The 19,423-nt window shown below is 39.6% G+C and overlaps 3 protein-coding genes across 4 annotated transcripts; 1 reads left to right on the top strand and 2 right to left on the bottom strand.

The window, feature by feature from the left end:
• Window positions 1-578: 578 nt before the first annotated feature.
• Window positions 579-2,748, bottom strand: LOC131108429 (sperm-associated antigen 16 protein-like). The gene is made up of 2 exons (XM_058059364.2): window positions 2,670-2,748; window positions 579-1,332 (listed from the first exon to the last, which is right to left on the bottom strand). The coding sequence occupies exon 2, from the start codon at window positions 1,325-1,327 to the stop codon at window positions 644-646; it is 684 nt and encodes a 227-aa protein (XP_057915347.2). The 5' UTR covers window positions 1,328-1,332; window positions 2,670-2,748; the 3' UTR covers window positions 579-643.
• Window positions 1,429-4,927, top strand: ndufb4 (NADH:ubiquinone oxidoreductase subunit B4). Its single transcript, XM_058059365.2, is given in 4 exon segments — window positions 1,429-1,507; window positions 1,510-1,697; window positions 2,942-3,085; window positions 4,784-4,927. Coding segments are annotated over 4 exon segments (465 nt in total). The 5' UTR covers window positions 1,429-1,437; the 3' UTR covers window positions 4,847-4,927.
• hgd (homogentisate 1,2-dioxygenase) lies at window positions 4,702-12,990 on the bottom strand. Of its 2 annotated transcripts, none has more exons than XM_058059363.2 (14): window positions 12,894-12,990; window positions 12,788-12,810; window positions 11,077-11,148; window positions 10,921-11,009; window positions 10,755-10,860; window positions 9,760-9,819; window positions 9,594-9,685; window positions 9,465-9,499; window positions 9,222-9,401; window positions 7,983-8,107; window positions 5,848-5,952; window positions 5,649-5,775; window positions 5,299-5,480; window positions 4,702-5,132 (listed from the first exon to the last, which is right to left on the bottom strand). In XM_058059363.2, exons 2-14 carry the CDS (start codon window positions 12,800-12,802, stop codon window positions 4,989-4,991), a joined length of 1,332 nt encoding a protein of 443 aa, XP_057915346.2. In that variant the 5' UTR covers window positions 12,803-12,810; window positions 12,894-12,990; the 3' UTR covers window positions 4,702-4,988. The 2 variants fall into 2 exon arrangements, with proteins under 2 accessions (XP_057915346.2, XP_057915345.2); XM_058059362.2 differs by having other exon boundaries at window positions 12,887-12,939.
• Between the last annotated feature and the right edge of the window lie 6,433 nt (window positions 12,991-19,423).

The raw sequence follows: 19,423 nt of genomic DNA, 5'->3' as shown, positions 1-19,423 counted from the left end.
TTGTAATATTCTGACAAAATAAATACAACAAAAAGAAAATTGGGGGGAAAAAAGAGCAAAGAAAATTGATACTACTAATAAAACCAATACAAATTTTCTTAATATAAAATATATAAAACTTTTTAGCATAATTTGCTTTACAAAATTACAAAGTTGTATCTTTTCATTGTTCACTGTGTTCCTCAGGATGGACAAACACACCGGTATGCAGTAAATAGTTGGTAAATACCGTCCTCTTGTGGTTAAATTTGGAATAACATTATACAATGTTTTGAAATAACACATACAATATTTTGGGGTCGAAAGGGTGCATTTTGGTGAATACACGTGCAATTAATAAACATAGTGCATATGAAGCACTGCGTTGGTTTGGACAGCAAACTTATCGGGATTATGTTCATAATACAATAGAGCATTATGATATTGATAGGAAGTGGTTATGGATCACTTGGGTTCCACTGCCCTCTTGTGGTTAAATTTGAAATAACATTTTATTTTGGGGTCGAAAAGGTGCATTTTGTTGTGTACACTTGCAATAAATAAACAGGTAGTTTATATGAAGCACTGCGTTGGTTTGGACAGCAAATTTATTGGGATTATGTTCCATAATACAATAAAGCATTATTATATTGATAAGAAGTGGTTATGGACCATTCGGGTTCCCGCGTCTCATCTCCCTGCAAGTCCTGCACCGAACAGGGGAAGGTGATTGACTTTGAGCCGGCTTGGCCTGCATCAGAACCTTGTCCCTCTCCAAAGCCACCTTCACGGTCTGCTGCACAAGGGCCTGGTATTTTCCGTCCATTTTCCTGACTTCGGGTTCGCAGGCGCTGCACTGAGCCATCAGCCTCTTGGTCTCCTCGACCAGTCTGCTCTTCTCCTGCTCTGCACGTTTGAGCTTCATCCGCTGGTCGCCCAGGGCCTTCTGCGCCCTCGCCAGCGTCTCTGCTGAGGCGGAAGCAGACCTCCGGTACTCTTCTCTCTCCCGCAGTGCGTGCTTCAACTCGTTGTGCAAACGCTGGATGTGCGGGTAAATACCCGGAATCACGTCCACCTGCTTGGGGTCCACCAGGCGCCTGTGCACCGCCTCCGTCCACTCCGCTTGAAAACAGTCGAGGGTTGCAGTCATCCCCATTTCGCTGAGAAAACTGCGTAAAAAGTCATCCACGGTGACCGGAAGTTCAAAGCCGGAAAAAAGAGTTTGTGCTCTTTTCTCGCGCTCGTTGATGGTTTGGACTGTGGCCTCCAAATCTTCTTCTGACAAACTATCTTCATCATCATACGCCTCTTCATCCTCTTCGTGATCAACAACATTTTCTTGTTCCATTCCGACTAATTAGGGTAAAAAAACGAAGCACTATTATACCACAAATGGTCAAAATGTAAACATTAGCTGTCGTCGACAAGATTGTCAACAAAGATGGCAGTTCCGTTTCCATGGCAATGACTCCACGCGAGAGTTCAGGCCAAGAGTCACTCGACTCGCGTGAGTTCACCAAATCGCGTTTGGACGAACAGCAATGGCGGACTATCGAGAGGCGCCCTTGGCCACGCGGCCCAAAACATTGGACCCCAAAGAGTACTTTAACGTTTCGCCGGAGTATCGACGCGCCGAGGAAGAGCGGGCGGCCCTGCGAGCGAATTTGAAGAGGCAATACCAGACTCAACTCAACAACCCGCACAGAAAAGAGCTCATCGTAAGTGTGGCTAACCGCGAGCTCGCAATGTCACCCTTGGAGGAAGTCACAGCAGTCCCGTTTCTTTACATTCCACTCCTATATGCGTGTTAAATTGGAACCGGAATATGTTGTTACTTTGTGTCAAATAGGAACCGGAATATGTCGTTACTTTGTGTCAAATTGGAGCCGGACTATGTTGTTTGTGATTCGTGTCGAATGAAGATAGGCTAGCAAAATATGCTAACGCTCCAATATTAAAGCTAGCTTACTTACATCCGAACAACGCAGGTAAATTGGTGTAGAATACGACCTACTTTGTTGTTTTGTTTTGTTACTTTGTCAAATTGGAACTGGAATATGTTGTTACTTTGTGTCAAATTAGAACTGGAATATGTTGTTTGTCATTCTTGTCGAATGAAGTTAGCGGGGTAGCGAAATATGCTAACGTTCCTATATTAAAGCTAGCTTACTTACATCCGAACAACGCAGGTAAATTGGTGTAGAATACGGCCGACATTGTATATATGTTTTGTTACTTTGTGTCAAATTGGAACTGGAATATGTTGTTACTTCGTGTGAAATTGGAACTGGAATATGTTGTTTGTCATTCTTGTCGAATGACGCTAGCAGGCTAGCGAAATATGCTAACGTTCCCATATTAAAGCTAGCTTACTTACATCCGAACAACGCAGGTAAATTGGTGTAGAATACGACCTACATTTTATATATATATATGTTTTGTTACTTCGTGTGAAATTGGAACTGGAATATGTTGTTTGTCATGCTTGTCGAATGAAGATAGCAGGCTAGCGAAATATGCTAACGTTCCTATATTAAAGCTAGCTTACTTCCATCCGAACAACGCAGGTAAATTGGTGTAGAAAACGACCTACATTGTATATATCGTGACTAAACATTCAAATAAAATGCTTTGTACGGACACCGTTATTTTTTTACAAAGTAGTGTTATACGAAATAACTCTGACTTACCTCGGCGTCCACATACTGTGCATCGGGGGTGTCCAACTCCTGCCACGGAGGACCGAGACACTGCTGGTTCTTTCCAGTCGTCAACTGTCTCTGTCCAGCCGGCAACTCAGGCTTTTATACGTTAATGGAATGACCAATTATTGGCCAGTTAGCTAAAGTTAGCTAGTTAAAAAACATGAACGTCTGAAATGAGCCACATGCTAGCATATTTAATTTGGAGTCCCAAGGCAATATTAAGGTTGTATATATTTTATTGTTTTGTATTTTTACAGGATGACCCGGCCCTGACACGCTGGGTGTACGCCCGCGTCAACCCTTACAACCACTTCAGACCCACGGCCAAGACGTCGTTGATGGGCACCATGTTTGGCATCGTTCCTCTCTTCGTCCTCTACTTCGTCTTCAAGACAGACAGGGTATGTTCTCACGAGTGGCTTGGACTGTAAGGATACTGGAATTATATATTTAACATACACCCTGGTGATTCCATTATACCATCTGCTAGGGCGGCCTTAACTGGCTTGCACTCGGGCGGCGCTATCCTGTCTCTATCGATATGAAGGTTGTTTTTGATATAGCACTTAACAGAAATATTGCTATTTTAAAAATATCCATATATCGCCCAGCCTTATGATTGACCATCATAAAGCATTGTGATTTAAATATACCTTACTTCAATATGAAGTGCTTTGTATTTTCAGTGTCCTTCAGTCCAATATTTAACGGGAACCACACATTTTTCTAAATTTTACCCATCATTCACAATGCTTATGTGACACATGAACACATTTCTTTCACTTTTCTGTGCCTTAAGCACAAGAAAACAAGTTCATGTGTTAGCTTACAATGTTATCATTGGGATACACCTATTTCCACTATGAAGCCCGCTAACAACGCTGCATGTTTTCATATGCATGCCGTCATCATGCATTAACACGTACACTGATAACATGTCATAGTTGCAGTATCTTGCTTTATTTTCATGATTTAAAACACTAACCAAACTTCTTTCCTAGGCATACTAATACATACTTATGCTAGTTTTGTCAACAGCAGCGATATCATGATGTCCGCTCTCCTTGGGATGGCCGTGTGTTCCAGTCCTTTGGTAAAAAATGCAGACAGCAAACAAGCATCTTGAGTCTTGTTGTGAACTTGAGAGCTCGGTGTCCACTCTTCGTCTGTGAATGACATGTCATGCCAGATAAAAATAGTTTTTCACGTTAGCTGCTACAACAATAATATCCCTGAAGCTTGGTTAATGGACAAGTCAGTTATGTAAATGGAACACTGTTGGCATTTTGAGTGTTTTCTGTGAGGGCTTTGGCATCAAAATAGGTATTTCCCATGACGCTGTTGCTAGCCAACAATGGACGTCATGGGAAATACCTATTTTGATGCTAAAGCCCTCACAAAAAACACTCAAAATGCCAAGTGTTCCATTTACATAACTGACTTGTACATTAACCAAGCTTCAGGGATATTATTGTTGTAGCAGCTAACGTGAAAAACTATTCTCTGGCGGACTAACACTCAGTGTCATTCACAGATGAAGAGTCGATACCGAGCTCTCAATTTCACTACAAAGACTCAAGATGCTTGTTTACCATCACTTTTTTTACCAGAGGACTGGAGGACACGTCTTGTGCTGGAACACGCAGCCATCCCATGGAGAACGGATATCGTAAATGATGTTGCTGCTGTTGTTGACAGAACTAGCATAAGTATGTATTAATATGCCTAGGAAAGAAGTTTGGGTAGTGTTTTAAATCATGAAAATAAAGCAAGATAGTGCAACTATTACATGTTATGAGTGTACGTGTTAATGCATGATGATGGCATGCATATTAAAACATGCATCGTTGTTAGAGAGCTTTATTGTGGAAATAGGTGTATCCCAATGATAGCATTGTAAGCTAGCACATTAACTTGTTCTCTTGTGTTTATAAGGCACAGAAAAGGGAAAGAAGTGTGTTCATGTGTCACATAAGGATTGTGAATGATGGACAAAATTCAATAAAGTGCAGCTCCCTTTTTAACAGCACTTTAATACACATGGACAAGTATATTTGATTTATTGTCGAACCGGTTGTCACCGGTTTGTTTGTTTACAGGACAGAAAAGAGCAGCGTATTCAAGACGGGACTCTGGAACGCAAGTTCAGCTTGACGTCGTGAGCTCCAAGACCTCCTGCGTGTGTTCTCTCCTGTCAGTGCGTATAATTATTAACAGAATAAACCTATGCTGTCACAAATTGACTGGCTGCATACACTCATGTGTCCTTCTAAGACAACGTTAGCGTTCTTCCAAGTTCTTCCTCTAGTCTTTGCTGGGCCTCCAGTTGGGATTGAAGTGGCTGCGTAGATTCTCCCAGCACTGGTAGTAGCTCTTGTCCAGCTTCTGGCACGTCTCCAGCCCCCACTTGGTCACCGCCATGCTGAAGGAGGACTCGAACATGAAGGCCTGAGGGTGGAAAAGATGATTTACAGTCAGTCAAAGGTGATCCAGTACAGATTCCTACTCTTCTTCCAAGAGCCCTATGAAGCCATTGATATGCCTCGCGGTTATTAAAATGCATTTTTACACATTAAATAAGTACAGGCAAGAAAAGCTGTCCTTTTTCACTTACCATCGTTCCTTCAGCCACCCTCTCAGGTTGGAGCTGAGCAGCGCTGTTCTTCTCAAAACAGTCAGCGTCAGGGCCGTGTGGGGTCATCATGCTGTGGAGACTGCCCCCTCCTGGCTGGAAACCCTCCTCTTTGGCTTCATAGTGGCCCTTGATGAGGCCCATGAATTCACTCATGCAGTTGCCTGTAAACACAGACAGGGGGTGCAATAAAACTAAATTAGAGTAGACCAGGATGCAATAACAATCAAGTCCACTAGGTGTCAGTGTTTTCACCCAATGATCATAAACCGGCTGATTTAAATACAACAGTATACAAGCGGAAATAATATTTAAAGTAAGTGCAGCCTTACGGTGATAATATGGTGGTCGGAAGGTGTGGTCAGCCACGCCCCAGCGCGGGGGGAAGATGACAAAGTCAGCAATGGCCACGCCCGGTCTTGTTGATTTGGCCGTCAACACGGTAAAGATGGACGGATCCTAGACAAAACAGGACGTTAAAGCGTTCTCATGTTTTTTTTTTTCTTTGTTGGTGGAGCAAACGTGACTCACGGCGTGGTCAAAGGCCACACAGTTGATGACCATGAAGTTGTTGAGGTTGTATTTGTACGGCGTGTAGTTGCCGTGCCAGGCCACCACATTGAAGGGGGAGAAATCCTAACAAAACAGATAAGACACTCAGCAAAAGCAACAACACAAAAGACTTTAAATTGAACTTTTCACAAGGGGAGGAACAATGAATGATGCCTTTGTACTCTTAAATTCCCACGCCGAGCGCTGCTTGGCATAAAGGGGAAAATGGTCATAATGAAAAAGTTTTGTGAAATAAGCCGTCTTCCATTCCCCCTTGTTCTTTGTGAGACAACGTCGCAGGTATTACTCGGTAATTGGCTTCCAAATCAAACTTTCACAAACTTTTAAGCATTTGCGGCGGTGTAGTTATAGGAGAGGGGTGGGGGGTAACAGCGGAGCGCAGAGATATTTCTTTATCTTGATTGTTAAAAAAACACAGCAATTTTATAGCGCTTCTGTTCTGATAATGTCACCGCCAAAAAAAAAAAAAAAATACAGCAGCAGCTCTAAAATCGATATAGTTCATTACAACTGGAGCCATCTTCTGGCTGACCTTGGCGCTCGCTACACACACACACAAACACACAATTTTTATATTCTATAAATGCTATTGTCATGTTTTTGCAGGCATATAAGTGAAATATTTATGTGGCCTTATTTTGGTTTGTTAATCATGCGCTCTGGAAAGATGTTGACTTTCATCAAATTATATGTTGATAATGTTTGATTCTCATATTCTTCATTTTTTTCAAATATAAATAATCGCTGTTTAATGGTTGAATACAGCTTAGTAGTAATAGTAAACACAAATTCATACTTAGCAATAGTTTGGGGCTAAATCAAGCATTTCAAAGCATAAAAAATACTACCTGAATTGAAATATAAGGCATTCAAAAGCCATTGAAGGCATGTAGTATTCTATTTCGGCCACCAGATGTCAGTAATGTAACACTGATGACACAACAGCCTCCACAGGAAGTACTGTGCAGGATAGGAAATGTGAGTCTATAAAGGTGTTATTTCATGTTTAGAGGGCTCTGATAATATTTAGACGGTGGTAAACGATTAATTTGTGATTACAAAAATATTCAATTTATGAATAAGTAATCCTAATTGGTGGAAATCAATGAATCAATTAGTTTGACTTAAAATGGAGACCCGTCTAAATTGTTAGCTTACATATTGTGCATCATTTTACTTTAGTCCTCAGTTGTTTAACACTAATATGTTTTAATTTGAATTCAAATATATAAAAATGACATTTTGACTGCAAGGATATTTCTGGTCACTTTTAAAAAAAAAAATTGAAGGCCTTTTTTTGTTGGACCTAATATATAAAAGTGGGTCACAACTTATTGACCGTCAACTAAACACACGCACACGCCAAATGACGTTTGGTGGATGTGGTACAGGATAATTCCTGGACATTCACGTGTAGCGCCTCTTCTAGTTTCGATTAGAAGAGTTGTATACACACACACACACATACAGTACACAAAAACAAACATATTGGCCCAGTCAAGCAAATAATAAGTTAATTTGAGCAATTTTGTTGCGCGGCAGGGGGACCAAAACAGCAGGACAAGATGGAAGAACACCCCCCCACACACCTCCCATCTTATTTTCTTGCCCCCCCTCCCTCCCCTTCTCTCTATAGGCTAGTGGAAGGATGGACGTCAGGAAAGGGACACCTTTAACCTTTCTTATTTACGGTAAGAGGCTTGAAAATGTCCCCGGCCTTGCATGGTTTCCACGGTTACAGCCCCTTATTGCCTTACATTACACGTCCTGGCAATTATCTGCACAACAGGAAGAAGGCGGCATCGTTGCTTCAGTGAAATATGTTGAAATAAACGCTTTGTTGTTTTTCGACGTATCGCCGCACGCGAAACCCCCTGACCGCCTTAACTAATTACGGGCGATTAAGACGCATAATTGAGGTGGAAACGCTTGGATATGGAATATATGCCAGGGATGGGAAATGAATCGCACGGCGCGCTTCCCTCGGCGAGCGTCCACGCTGTTAGTCATTGTCGCGCTTCACTGCGTGTTTCCTGAGCCGCATGCTAACCTTCAATGAGCTAATAGGACACATAGGTGACACACACACACACCTGTTGGCAAGCGAAGAGCTTTCCTTGGTACTTGTTGATGACGGTGTAACCGGTGGACACCTCGCGGTCCTCGTACCACGCCACGGGACACAGGAAGTCTCTCGGGTTGGCCAGACCGTTGGCTCCTGTAGACGAGTCACAGATGATGATGTCATAATGTGTTGATAGTCAAGGATGTCATTCGTTCAATTTTCAATTTTACGCTATTAAAAAGAGTTTTGTCGAGCACAAGCATGTGATTGGCTGTCACGGCTGTCACTCCAGGTGCACGTGGACTAACGCACGCTGGTGTTTTGTCGGCCATTGAGATCGGCGCGATGACGATATGTGCCACAATCCGCGACAAGCAGGCTAGCTAGCTCAGTTAGCATGGCCGCGGTGTGGAATTATTACCACGTTTCGCCCGTGGGTGGTAAATATGTGGAACCGAGGGTCCGAACTGGATGTCCGCTGACGTTTAAGATGACGAAAGGACGGCGGCCATGACGCTCAGGAGGCACTTTTTTTTTAACCTTAGGAGTTTCAGCTCACTGACGATGTAGTGATATCAGCTCTTCATGTCTAAAATCGATTCTCAACTCAAAATATCGATATTTTTGATACTTCCGTGCATGGGGCGTCACTAGGTTCTGAGGACAGGATATGAATGAATGTAGTAGACATTTAAAAAAATCCAAAAAACATACCGTGATATAACTTTCCACTTTTTTCCACAGATTTTTTTTGTAAAAAAAAAAAAAAATCAATAAAAAATACAAAAATCAATAAAAAAAAATCAAATTATTTATGGGGGCATAAAAATATTTTAGGGGGGACGAATCCCTCCTAAAATAGGCTTAATGACGCCACTGCTTCCATGTCTGAAACGAAGCTGTTGTCAATAAAGTTTTCATTCTTATGGTACTTCTTAATGAATTGTTTATTTTTATTGTTTTATTATCTTTTTTGTTATTTAAAATACAATTTGAACATATTTTATGATAAATCAACATGTTATATTCGTGTTACTATAGTCACGAAATACCAATTACATACACAAGTTCGTTTACAGAGAAGATACTAACTCTTTGCAATTTCTACAATACCGATAAAACGCCACTAGATGGCAGTATTTCCCCTGAAAACCTTCCCGTTCCTTCACCATTAGTGTCCATAAGACATCTTCAGTGTTATACCTTTGCTCTGCGGTGTGTTACATTCTTTTTACACTTGACATGTCGCCATTCCCCCGTCACCCACCTATGGGTCCCAGGTCAGGTAGCTCAAAATGTGCTCCGTACACCTCCAGGATGTAACCCCTGGTTTCTCCAAAGACGTCCACGCTGAAGCGCATCCCTTGCTGAAGGACGCATATCTCATTGGGCTCCACCATCATCTTGCCGAACTCTGTGGTGATCAGGAGCTCCCCCTGCTGGGGGACTGGAGACACAAAAAGATTATTTCATCTTCTGCATGATGCTGATTTTTTTTTTGTGTGCTTACCAATCAAAAAGTCTCCATCGGAGTTGTTGAAGCATCTGGAACGCAGGAGGACAACAACCATGAGGTAACTAAGAACGCTGATGAGATATGAATAACAATATTTTTATGTTTTATGTTTGTGCTACTCACCTGTTACGCATGGGCGTATTGCAGGCGTACACGTGGATGGCGATGCCGTTGCGGGATTTCGCATCCCCGGCTCCGCAGAGCGTGTGCAGACCCTGCGGGACGCACACAACAATCACACTGGAGACCTTCCACTTCCAATCCCGGTCGAACGTGCAACGCAACCCACCGCCACAAAGTCCACTTTCTTCTCTGTAGACTTTGGGATGGAGAATGGCCGCCATCGCAGCTGAGAGAGGGAAACAATGGAGGCTTTTGAGCCAATAATAGGCTAATTCAGCATTGTTTTGCTTCTTTGGCTCCCCCTACTGGTGTAGAGTGTCATTTCCTTTAAAGACGCTGAGGTAACATTAGTACGGTAGTACAAAAAAGCAGTAAAGGTTGCTATTGCTGCGAGTGATGCGGCAAAATCAGGCTGCCAGAAGCCACTAAAAAAGACAAAAGTGAGTGTCCTGGCTGGTCCACCTATATAACACAGCCAAAAAAAATAATAAAATAATTAAAGGTAGCCTTAAAAATGATCCAAGGTCACCATTGCAACAAATTGAGTGTCCTGGCTGGTCCACTAAAACTACAAACAGCTAAAACAGACTATTTGGTTCATCATTGCAACATAAGTGAGCGTCCTGGCTGGTCCACCTATATAACAGGGCCCTAAAAATATGATCCAATGCCACCATTGAGACCAAAATGAGTGTCCTGGCTGGTCCACCTATATAACAGGGCCCTAAAAATATGATCCAATGCCACCATTGAGACCAAAATGAGTGTCCTGGCTGGTCCACCTATATCACACAGCCAAAAAAATAATAATAATAATTAAAGGTCACCATATTACATAGCCTTAAAAATGATCCAAGGTGTCCTGGCTGGTCCACCAAAATTACAAACTGCTAAAACAGACAATTCGGTTAATCATTGCAATAAAAGTGAGTGTCCTGGCTGGTCCACCTATATTAAAAACGACTTAGATGATTCAGGCCACCCAAAGTCATACTTTAGTTTTTGTCACAAGCCAGTATAATGATTGTGAATTGTTACATAATCTATCTTTAATAACAGTAGGCATTTTAATGCAGTCACTGTCTAGCACATAATGAATCTATGATGGGCAATAATGGCCACACCAATGATCACGTCATGGTGTGTGTGTGTGCATGCTACCTGGTTGGGGTCCGGCTCCACCTCAGTCCAGTTCTCGGTCAGGTCCCCACAAGGCACAGCGCTAAAAGGTTTATGCTTGACAGACGGGAGGATGCGATACAACCAGCTGGAGACCAAACAAATACTTCAAATGAACATTCACACGCTGGAACATAAAGATGGACACCTTCTCTTATTGGCCGGCCGCGGGCAGGTGAAGGCGGAGCCAGAGAGCTGCTCGGCGTAGAGTCCGTACGGGCACACCTGAGGATTATTCTGTCGGGACACAGAGTGCTGCATTCAGGCGTCACATTTAGAAGCGGTAGAATGAATTGTCCGGTACCTGTCCTTTCGGGAGCGAGCCGGGGCAGCGAGGGTCTTCCGAGGAGAATTCATTCCCAAAACCGCACATGTACTGCAAAAAAAAAAAACACACCACGCGGCGTCATTGTAATGCACAATAAATGTGCTCATGCTGCTTATAATTAAATTTCAGGCTCGTCATTAAGTCTGTTTTCTTAATTGTCGTCACATTGATTCGCATCACATTTGTAATAAAACGGCACAGTCATCCGTTGTTGTTATTTGCCGCTGCAGACTAATTACAGCTGCATATTTTCATTTTTCTCATCAATATTTCCATGAAGATTGCTTTATGAGACACGACTGCTGCACTTGAACACACCATCAGCAGCCTAATAAGACAGTCATCCGTCATCTAGCTTCATTTATTGCTTCCGGTTATGAAATATTAAATGCGTTTTTTAACATTAAAGCCCTCTAGACATTAACTAACACCCCTATAGTTATATTTATACTTTATTATTACCCAATAGTGCACCCAAATACGGCTGAATATTATAAAGTCTTAGTGTTGGACGGCTATTGTCTCAGCAATGTAACATTACTGACGCCTAGTGGTCAGTGTGGAGCACTGCACATAGAATGACCTTATGAATGCATTATTTTACTTGATTTATCCATTTTTGATGCTTCAAAAGGCTGAATATAAAGTCTTAGTGTTGGGTGGCTATTGTCTCAGCAATGTAACATTACTGACACCTAGTGGTCAGTGTGGAGAACTACACATAGCACCACCTTCAGAATGCATTATGTTATTTCATTTATCCATTTTTATGCTTCAAAAGGCTGACTATAAAGTCTTAATGTTGGGTGGCTATTGTCTCAGCAATGTAACATTACTGACGCCTAGTGGTCAGTGTGGAGAACTACACATAGCACGCACCTTCAGAATGCATTATGTTATTTCATTTATCCATTTTTGATGCTTCAAAAGGCTGAATATAAAGTCTTAGTGTTGGGTGGCTATTGTCTCAGCAATGTAACATTACTGACACCTCGTGGTCAGTGTGGAGTACTGCACATAGAATTACCTTATGAATGCATTATTTTACTTGATTTATCCATTTTTGATGCTTCAAAAGGCTGAATATAAAGTCTTATTATTAGTGTTGGGTGGCTATTGTCTCAGCAATGTAACATTACTGACACCTAGTGGCCAGTGTGGAGTACTGCACATAGCACGCACCTTCTGAATGCATTATTTTAATTCATTTATCCATTTTTATGCTTTAAAAGGCTGCAAAGTGGTGAGGGGTTCATGTGTCGGAAAGATGCTGAGTCACTGTTAGTGTGCAAAATCGGGTGCAAATGTCTTCCATATGTGCACATTAGTGTGCAAGTTGACTACACATTTTTAAATCACATAAAATGAAAACAATTGTGCAAATATTAATGTATTATACTGCCAATGCTTCTAAAAGTTACAATATTTTCCTTTGAACGGTCCTGAGCTCACATCTGGGCAGCTGCCGAATGCTGCATCCTGATTGGCTCAGGAGCGACACCACCCATCTGTCCGTCTGCTTGCGTTATTCACATAACTTTATGCGTTTGTGGCGCAAAACTAAGAAGAAGACATCAGCTAAAGTAAGCATTCCCTATCGGATACTGCAGTACACATACATACATACATACACACGGGTACTTGAACGCCACACTGTCATTTTCAATGAAACAAAAAGCCGCCTTACCTCCAGTTCAGCCATTCTTCTGTCTGCAGATGGGAAAGTTGAAAAGAGTTAAAAATTAACAATAATAGTTTGACTCCCGGAGCAAACGTCCTCACACACTTCTTACCCCGTAGAGAGTGGACGAGGTGGGCTGGATGTTCCCCAATATGGCTTCAATTAGGCCCCCGGATGGTTGGATGGCTGGTTGGATGACTGTGTGACGCAATGCAAGGCATGCACAGGACGGGTCAGAGGTGTGCAAACAAAGACGCCAGGACAAACAACAAGCACGTTGGGAAACATTGATGTTAACTTTGGTCATCATGTCCGCAAAATCATTAATAAATTATCTTACATCATCAAGCTCCGCCCCCTGGAGCGCCTGTTTTTTTTTTTTTAGACAACTTGAAAGTCATGGTGGGAAGAAAAAGAAGACGATTTGTGCTGCTGAATTTAGCTCATACATTGAAATAGTACGATGGAGTGTTAGGGGCACATCGAAAATAAACATTGGAGATTTCGTAAAATAAAAGTTGTACATTTACGAGAAAAAGAGTCATCCGTTTATGAGAATAAAGGTCGTTAAATTTACAGTTATAGAATTTTTTATTGTAAATTTATAACTATGAAAACTGAGAATTTATGTGACCTTTGGCCTTTTTTTCTCGTAAATTTCAAACTTCTATGTATGAATTTTTTTCTCGGAAATTTACGACTTTTTATCTTGTGAATTTATTACTCTTATTCTCTTAAATGTATGACTTTTATTCTCTTAAATGTGTGACTTTTTTCTCAGAAATTTACGACTTTTTTCTCAGAAATTTATGATTTTTTTCTCGTGAAATTTATGATTTTTTTTATCTTGTGAAATTTACAAATTTTATCTTGTGAATCTATTACTCTTATTTTCTTAAATGTATGACTATAATTCTCTGAAATCTACAACTTTTTTTCTTGTCAATTTATGACTTTTATTCTCAGAAATGTGTGACTTTTTTTTTCCTCTGAAATTTATGACTTTTTTCTCTGAAATTATGATTTTTTTTAATCTCGTGAAATTTATGATTTTTTTATCTCGTGAATTTATGACTCTTATTCTCTTAAATGTATGACTTTTATTCTCTTAAATGTGTGACTTTTTTCTCAGAAATTTACGACTTTTTTCTCAGAAATTTATGATTTTTTTTCTCGTGAAATTTATGATTTTTTTTATCTTGTGAAATTTACAACTTTTATCTTGTGAATCTATTACTCTTATTTTCTTAAATGTATGACTATAATTCTCTGAAATCTACAACTTTTTTTCTCGTCAATTTATGACTTTTATTCTCAGAAATGTGTGACTTTTTTTTCCTCTGAAATTTATGACTTTTTTCTCTGAAATTATGATTTTTTTTATCTCGTGAAATGTATGATTTTTTATCTCGTGAATTTATGACTCTTATTCTCTTAAATGTATGACTTTTATTCTCTTAAATGTGTGACTTTTTTCTCAGAAATTTACGACTTTTTTCTCAGAAATGTATGATTTTTTTCTCGTGAAATTTATGATTTTTTTTATCTTGTGAAATTTACAACTTTTATCTTGTGAATCTATTACTCTTATTTTCTTAAATGTATGACTATAATTCTCTGAAATCTACAACTTTTTTTCTTGTCAATTTATGACTTTTATTCTCAGAAATGTGTGACTTTTTTTCCTCTGAAATTTACGACTTTTTTCTCTGAAATTATGATTTTTTTTATCTCGTGAAATGTATGATTTTTTTATCTCGTGAATTTATGACTCTTATTCTCTTAAATGTATGACTTTTATTCTCTTAAATGTGTGACTTTTTTCTCAGAAATTTACGACTTTTTTCTCAGAAATTTATGATTTTTTTCTCGTGAAATTTATGATTTTTTTTATCTTGTGAAATTTACAACTTTTATCTTGTGAATCTATTACTCTTATTTTCTTAAATGTATGACTATAATTCTCTGAAATCTACAACTTTTTTTCTCGTCAATTTATGACTTTTATTCTCAGAAATGTGTGACTTTTTTTTCCCTCTGAAATTTACGACTTTTTTCTCTGAAATTATGATTTTTTTTATCTCGTGAAATGTATGATTTTTTTATCTCGTGAATTTATGACTCTTATTCTCTTAAATGTATGACTTTTATTCTCTTAAATGTGTGACTTTTTTCTCAGAAATTTACGACTTTTTTCTCAGAAATTTATGATTTTTTTTTCTCGTGAAATTTATGATTTTTTTTATCTCGTGAATTTATGACTCTTATTCTCTTAAATGTATGATGATAATTCTCTGAAATCTACAACTTTTTTTCTCGTCAATTTACGACTTTTTCTTGTGAATTTACAACTTTTACGACTTTTAATTTTTTGAATTCTCATGTATTTTATTGTCGTATATTTACAACTTTTTGCTCGTAACTGTACGACTTTTATTCTCGTCAATGTCCGACACTTATTCTCGTAATTTTGTAAATTTTTTTCTCGTAATATTTACAACTTTTTGTCTTGTCAATTTACGACCGACTTTTGATACCCAACTTATTCTAATAAATGTACGACTTTTTGCCGTACATTTACAATTTTTACTCTTGTAAATGAATGACTTTTATTCTCGTAAATGTATAACTTTTGTCGTAAATATAGAACTTTTTTTCTGGTAAATGTACGACTTTTACTCTTAAAATGTAAACACATTTTTTTTAAATATGTTAGCATTTTTGACATGTAGTTTAAATGTTAAATTTCCGACGTACGGCAGGTATTAGCACACGATGTAAGAAGCTAATCATCAAGCGAATGAATGACATTGTGATGAAAAGGTGAGCCATAAAGGAAAATATTCCATGTGTTTGTTGAAAGAGGCTACCCCAGGCGCTGGTATCAAACTAAATCAATTCCGTCTTTTCCCATTCCCGCCTGGCTTGTCTATTTCTTTTCTTTTGCCGGTGTCGTCGGGGGAAGGCTAAATGAAGGCAATTCTCCTAGCGAGGCGCAAATAAACTCGCCGTGGCAGAAGTAACCCTTCCTCCGGCGAGGCGTGCAGTCGGGGCCCGGGCCTCCCCGCTGGCAGGCAGACAGGACGCCGCGGCGGCGAAGACGAGAAAGCCCAAATGGCGGCAAAATATCACACCGCCGTTTTGCCGGAAATTGATCTGCTGCTTGCACGGAGAAAGAAAATAGGCGATTTTAATTTCATCCGCGGGTCCCATGATGGAATTGGGGAGTATTTGGGGCGGATGGGGAAGCTGCCTGGGTGCTTTAAAGGCAGGCGAGGCGAAGTGTTGACAGCTAGCCCCGTATCTATGCATGCGTAAGTGGCCTATAAACACTTTGTTATTAGATGCCTGCTGCACTCAAACGCTACACCTCCGAGCCGCCGTCTGCCAATATGCATAAACAAGCAATCACACGCACGCACGCGCGCACATGCACGTGCACACTCTTTCACCGGGACTCCGCTCGCCAACATCCACAACTGCGTCATCTCTAGCTTTACTCGTTTTAAAATGTGGTTTATTTATTTTTGGAGATGCATTTTGTATAATAGTCATAAGACACCGCGGGTTTGATTCCCGGCCGTTGGAGATGTCCGGTGTTAGAGCCTGGACAAACGGGAGGGTTGTGTAAAGACGATAAGCTAAATCATATTTACTATTTTAGCTATCTTAGCTATTTACGCTAAATGCAAATACATGGCATGATGTAGTGACGCTCCATAGCTTGGCACTTTCGGGACTTTGTGTTCTTATCTCGCAAAGGTGCATGCTAACAGCATGCTAACTGTTAGCATGTTACAATTCTTGCAATTTACCACATGTCTAAATGTATGAACACTGTAGAGGTGTGTTCGCACTTTCAATACTTAATGCTACCTTGCTAGGTGCTAGCATGCTAACTGTTAGCATGTTACAATTCTTGCTATTTACCATCTAAATCCAAATACATAGTGCATGTCTAAATGTATGAACACTGTAGAGGTGTGTTGGCACTTTCAATACTTTATGCTATCTTGCTAGGTGCTAGCATGCTAACTGTTAGCATGTTACAATTCTTGCTATTTACCACCTAAATCCAAACACATAGTGCATGTCTAAATGTATGAACACGGTAGAGGTGTGTTGGCACTTTAAATACTTAATGCTACCTTGCTAGGTGCTAGCATGCTAACTGTTAGCATGTTACAATTCTTGCGATTTACCACATGTCTAAATGTATGAACACTGTAGAGGTGTGTTGGCACTTTCAATACTTAATGCTACCTTGCTAGGTGCTAGCATGCTAACTGTTAGCATGTTACAATTCTTGCTATTTACCACCTAAATCCAAACACATAGTGCATGTCTAAATGTATGAACACTGTAGAGGTGTGTTGGCACTTTAAATACTTAATGCTACCTTGCTAGGTGCTAGCATGCTAACTGTTAGCATGTTACAATTGTTGCTATTTACCACATGTCTAAATGTATGAACACTGTAGAGGTGTGTTGGCACTTTAAATACTTAATGCTACCTTGCTAGGTGGTAGCATGCTAACTGTTAGCATGTTACAATTCTTGCGATTTACCACATGTCTAAATGTATGAACACTGTAAAGGTGTGTTGGCACTTTCAATACTTTATGCTATCTTGCTAGGTGCTAGCATGCTAACTGTTAGCATGTTACAATTCTTGCTATTTACCATCTAAATCCAAACACATAGTGCATGTCTAAATGTATGAACACTGTAGAGGTGTGTTGGCACTTTCAATGCTTAATGCTACCTTGCTAGGTGCTAGCATGCTAACTGTTAGCATGTTACAATTCTTGCTATTTACCACATGTCTAAATGTATGAACACTGTAAAGGTGTGTTGGCACTTTCAATACTTAATGCTATCTTGCTAGGTGCTAGCATGCTAACTGTTAGCATGTTACAATTCTTGCTATTTACCACATGTCTAAATGTATGAACACTGTAAAGGTGTGTTGGCACTTTCAATACTTAATGCTATCTTGCTAGGTGCTAGCATGCTAACTGTTAGCATGTTACAATTCTTGCTATTTACCACCTAAATCCAAACACATAGTGCATGTCTAAATGTATGAACACTGTAGAGGTGTGTTGGCACTTTAAATACTTAATGCTACCTTGCTAGGTGCTAGCATGCTAACTGTTAGCATGTTACAATTCTTGCGATTTACCACATGTCTAAATGTATGAACACTGTAAAGGTGTGTTGGCACTTTCAATACTTAATGCTATCTTGCTAGGTGCTAGCATGCTAACTGTTAGCATGTTACAATTCTTGCTATTTACCACATGTCTAAATGTATGAACACTGTAAAGGTGTGTTGGCACTTTCAATACTTAATGCTATCTTGCTAGGTGCTAGCATGCTAACTGTTAGCATGTTACAATTCTTGCTATTTACCATCTAAATCCAAACACATAGTGCATGTCTAAATGTATGAACACTGTAGAGGTGTGTTGGCACTTTAAATACTTAATGCTACCTTGCTAGGTGCTAGCATGCTAACTGTTAGCATGTTACAATTCTTGCGATTTACCACATGTCTAAATGTATGAACACTGTAGAGGTGTGTTGGCACTCTCAATACGTAATGCTATCTTGCAGGGTGTTAGCATGCTAACTGTTAGCATGTTACAATTCTTGCTATTTACCATCTAAATCCAAATACATAGTACATGTCTAAATGTATGAACACTGTAGAGGTGTGTTGGCACTGTAAATACTTAATGCTATCTTGTAGGGTGTTAGCATGCTAACTGTTAGCATTTTAATTATTTTGTTCATGTTCAAATATAAATACATATATGTTATGATGTAGGGACACTGTAGAACAGGCTTGGCACTTTCAGGTTTTTGTGCTATCTTGCTCGGTGCTAGCATGCTAACTGTTAGCATTTTACAATTCTTGCTATTTACCACGTCTAAGTCCAAATACATGTCTAAATGTATGAACACTGTAGAGGTGTGTTGGCACTTTAAATACTTAATGCTATCTTGCTAGGAGCTAGCATGCTAACTGTTTTTATTCACGTTCATGCTAATTTTATTCACGTTCAAATATAAATACATACATATATGTTATGATGTAGGGACACTGTAGAAGAGGCTTGGCACTTTCAGGCTATCTTGCTAGCATGCTAACTGTTAGCATTTTAACTACTTTACTCATGTTAAAATATAAATACATATATGTTATGATGTTGGGACACTGTAGAACAGCATTGGTGCTTTATGCTATCTTGCTAGGTGCTAGTATTTTAGCATTTTAAATATTTTTTAAAATATCATGCCAAATGTAAATACATTTCATGATGTAGGGACGCTGTAGAACTGCCTTGGTACTTTCAGTACTTAGTGCTATGTTGTATGTCATCATGTTAGCATACATGTTAGCATACATGTTAGCATATTTGCTGTTTTAATCATGTCAAAATGCAAAGATACACATAGCATGACATAGTTACATTCGCTAACATAGCGAAATAACATTAGCATGCTAACTGTTAGCATGATAGCACTTTAGCTATGGTATTTGTGTTAGTACAGTAGTACTCGAGTCAGATAAGATATGGGGGTATGAAACGGCAAATTTGATGAGTAAATTGCTAAATCGAAAAAAACCACGGA

The sequence above is a fragment of the Doryrhamphus excisus genome, linkage group LG5 (assembly GCF_037039965.1).
Source record: "Doryrhamphus excisus strain RoL-2023G ecotype Guam linkage group LG5, RoL_Dexc_Guam_v1.1, whole genome shotgun sequence".
Taxonomy (NCBI): Eukaryota; Metazoa; Chordata; class Actinopteri; order Syngnathiformes; family Syngnathidae; genus Doryrhamphus; species Doryrhamphus excisus.
Note: the sequence above shows the minus strand (reverse complement) of the source record. Positions and strands in the feature narration are given on the sequence as shown.

Bases quoted from the DNA above. Each gene is read 5' to 3' on its own strand.
- hgd (XM_058059363.2), bottom strand. The intron at 5,953-7,982 runs GTGTGTGTGTGT...CTGTTTTGTTAG, and splicing joins AGCTCTTCGCTTGCCAACAG to GATTTCTCCCCCTTCAATGT. The intron at 5,481-5,648 runs GTAAGGCTGCAC...CTGTGTTTACAG, and splicing joins CCGACCACCATATTATCACC to GCAACTGCATGAGTGAATTC.
- LOC131108429 (XM_058059364.2), bottom strand. From the start codon at position 1,327: ATGGAACAAGAAAATGTTGTTGATCACGAAGAGGATGAAGAGGCGTAT.